Source organism: Arabidopsis lyrata (genome assembly GCF_000004255.2).
Source record: "Arabidopsis lyrata subsp. lyrata unplaced genomic scaffold ARALYscaffold_8, whole genome shotgun sequence".
NCBI classification, from domain to species: domain Eukaryota; kingdom Viridiplantae; phylum Streptophyta; class Magnoliopsida; order Brassicales; family Brassicaceae; genus Arabidopsis; species Arabidopsis lyrata.
In genome coordinates this window covers 4,062,386-4,064,578 of record NW_003302548.1, presented here as the reverse complement: position 1 = coordinate 4,064,578, position 2,193 = coordinate 4,062,386, and the positions used below count along the sequence as shown (strand labels likewise).

The following is a 2,193-nucleotide window of genomic DNA, read 5'->3' as shown; positions in this document are numbered from 1 at the left end:
TTTATACAAATTCAACGACTTATTTGAAGCTTGCATTTGTGAGTCAGTCTGCTTGCCCAAAGTCGCTTGGTATGTAATATATTTTCATAGTGCGATGGGTTGGTCTCCTTCAAGCTCTGATATAACAATCAATGAGTCATTCTTTTCAAGGGAGAGAGGTTCTGTCTTTGGAACCGGATTGATTATCTGCAACAACAAAAATGAGTTGCCGATGTCCGTGAAGAGGAAGAGGTTTTAAATGTATGTTGCAGAGTAATAAAACACAAACCTTTTTACCGCCTTTTATGTAGCCTATGGCGACTTCTCTCCTTAGCCAAGCTCGCTCTGAGAGCTCAGTGAATGAAGGGCTCTCGCCCTCTTTCATGTACAGCTCAATGTCCTGTGTGTCTCAAAGCAAACTCTGAGGTTTTCAGACCGCAACTATTTTAAATTTTGTGAAAGTTACTGGCAAAAATATTCAAAGGAAAAGTGTTTATCATTTTTAACCTTTACGTATATCTCATCACCATCTGCGTCTAGAATGTCCTTCCACACCTCGTTCAGTTCGCTGTTCTCAGCAACTAATTATAAAGAAAATAATATTACTGGTGTTTGGATTGCGGGTGGATAAACAAGAAACAAAATCGAATTTAAGAAATGCAACCTTGTGCTGTTACAAGGCTCATAACTTCCTCTGCCGCTATGAAAGTTAACGATGGCTTGAGTCCTGTTATCTGTATGGTTGTGTATAATGTTTCAGCAACTTATCCGTAAAAGTAGCTAACCAGAAAAAGAAAAACGCCTTTCAATACCTGCTTGCCAAGTTTTGAGTCAACGATTTCAGAGGCTAGATTATGTACCTAGAGAAACAGCAAGAGTAAGATGAATTTTACCCATGCAATGTGGTTAGGATTCGATGAAAAGTTTAAAGATTACCTTTACTCCAAGCTTGTTGCAGATGCTTTTAGCCTCCGGATATGAAATTTACCTTATGTGAAACTTGGATGTTCTTAATTTTCACTGAACCCATACTATCTCCCACTCTTCTTCTGTCCTCTAACGGTACATCCGATAATATTTCCTGTGAACAGAAACTTATAAGTAACTCATTATGTGAGAGCCAGCCGGAGAGAGATAATGAATGGTATATGATCATACCATTGAACTGCCTGGACCAAGATAGTTATCAAACTCCTCGATCATTTGCACAACGTCTCCACGCCAACCAAGTAAAAGTATAGATTCTGTGGGTCCTTTGATGGAATCTGATCCCTGTGTAAACCATAGAAATGAAAATCAGAGGTCTCAAAATTTTCGAAAGCCAGTATAAATCAAGCATTACAGGGGCCAGTTGGGAGTCAGACCTTTGATAAGGACTTACGAGGACGCATTATAATTTTTGCTAGCCGTGATCTTTTTTTCTCAAACACTTGCTTCCGAGTATCAGTCGCAACTGTAATGTTCTCAAGTTTCATGTCTGCATATAATAGTTGCTTCTTTTTCCAATTCAGAGGTGCGATAAACAATAGTTTGTCGGTTTCCATGAGCTCTTCGTTATCATTTGGGTGGAAATTTACTTTCCCATCTCGTAAAAGGCCACAGACCACAACCTGAAAGGAATACATGTAGAGAATGAAATTCGTAACAACTATCAAAAGGTACTGATTCGAAGAACGAAAAAACATTCTCCCAAGAGTCAATCCTACCTCCTGGAACCCCAGTCTTAATTGTCTATACTTCGTCCCAGCTAGATTGGGGAAGCTGCAAAGATTAAATACATTTTCTGCAACGAGTAGACTTGGTATTAATTAGTCTTGAATACATACATAATACAAACATGAAATAAAATTCTTAACATAGATAGCAGTAATGAAAGATGAAAGCACACCGTACTTGAGTAATTTAGTAGGTGCCTGTAGATCTTTATCAGGTCTTTTTGACGTGAGCATTGGACAAACAATTTCGACGTAACATTTTCAACCGGCTCCACTTTCAATCCCGAAATAGACTTGAGAAGATCATACGTATTAGGGCTTGATACCTGCATTCATTTCCAGAAGCAAGAAAGGTAAAAGATAAGCATTATAAACAGAACCATTACTGCACAATATATAGTTACCTAATTTACCTCTACAATGGTTGGGATCGATTCCATCTTTTGTATAGGTTGAAGGGCTAATACAGAAAGAAATGCGTCTGTATCAACTTCATACC

The 2,193-nt window shown here is 38.3% G+C and overlaps 1 protein-coding gene and 1 pseudogene across 1 annotated transcript; one reads left to right on the top strand and one right to left on the bottom strand.

The window, feature by feature from the left end:
• Nucleotides 1-84: 84 nt before the first annotated feature.
• LOC110230199 (putative ion channel POLLUX-like 2) lies at nt 85-2,134 on the bottom strand. Its single transcript, XM_021032260.1, has 11 exons — nt 2,108-2,134; nt 1,938-2,020; nt 1,686-1,740; nt 1,344-1,589; nt 1,138-1,251; nt 968-1,060; nt 792-839; nt 644-713; nt 487-560; nt 269-379; nt 85-186 (listed from the first exon to the last, which is right to left on the bottom strand). The coding sequence occupies exons 1-11, from the start codon at nt 2,132-2,134 to the stop codon at nt 85-87; spliced, it is 1,023 nt and encodes a 340-aa protein (XP_020887919.1).
• A 35-nt stretch (nt 2,135-2,169) lies between these two features.
• LOC110230194 overlaps nt 2,170-2,193 on the top strand; it is a 2,057-nt pseudogene continuing 2,033 nt past the window's right edge.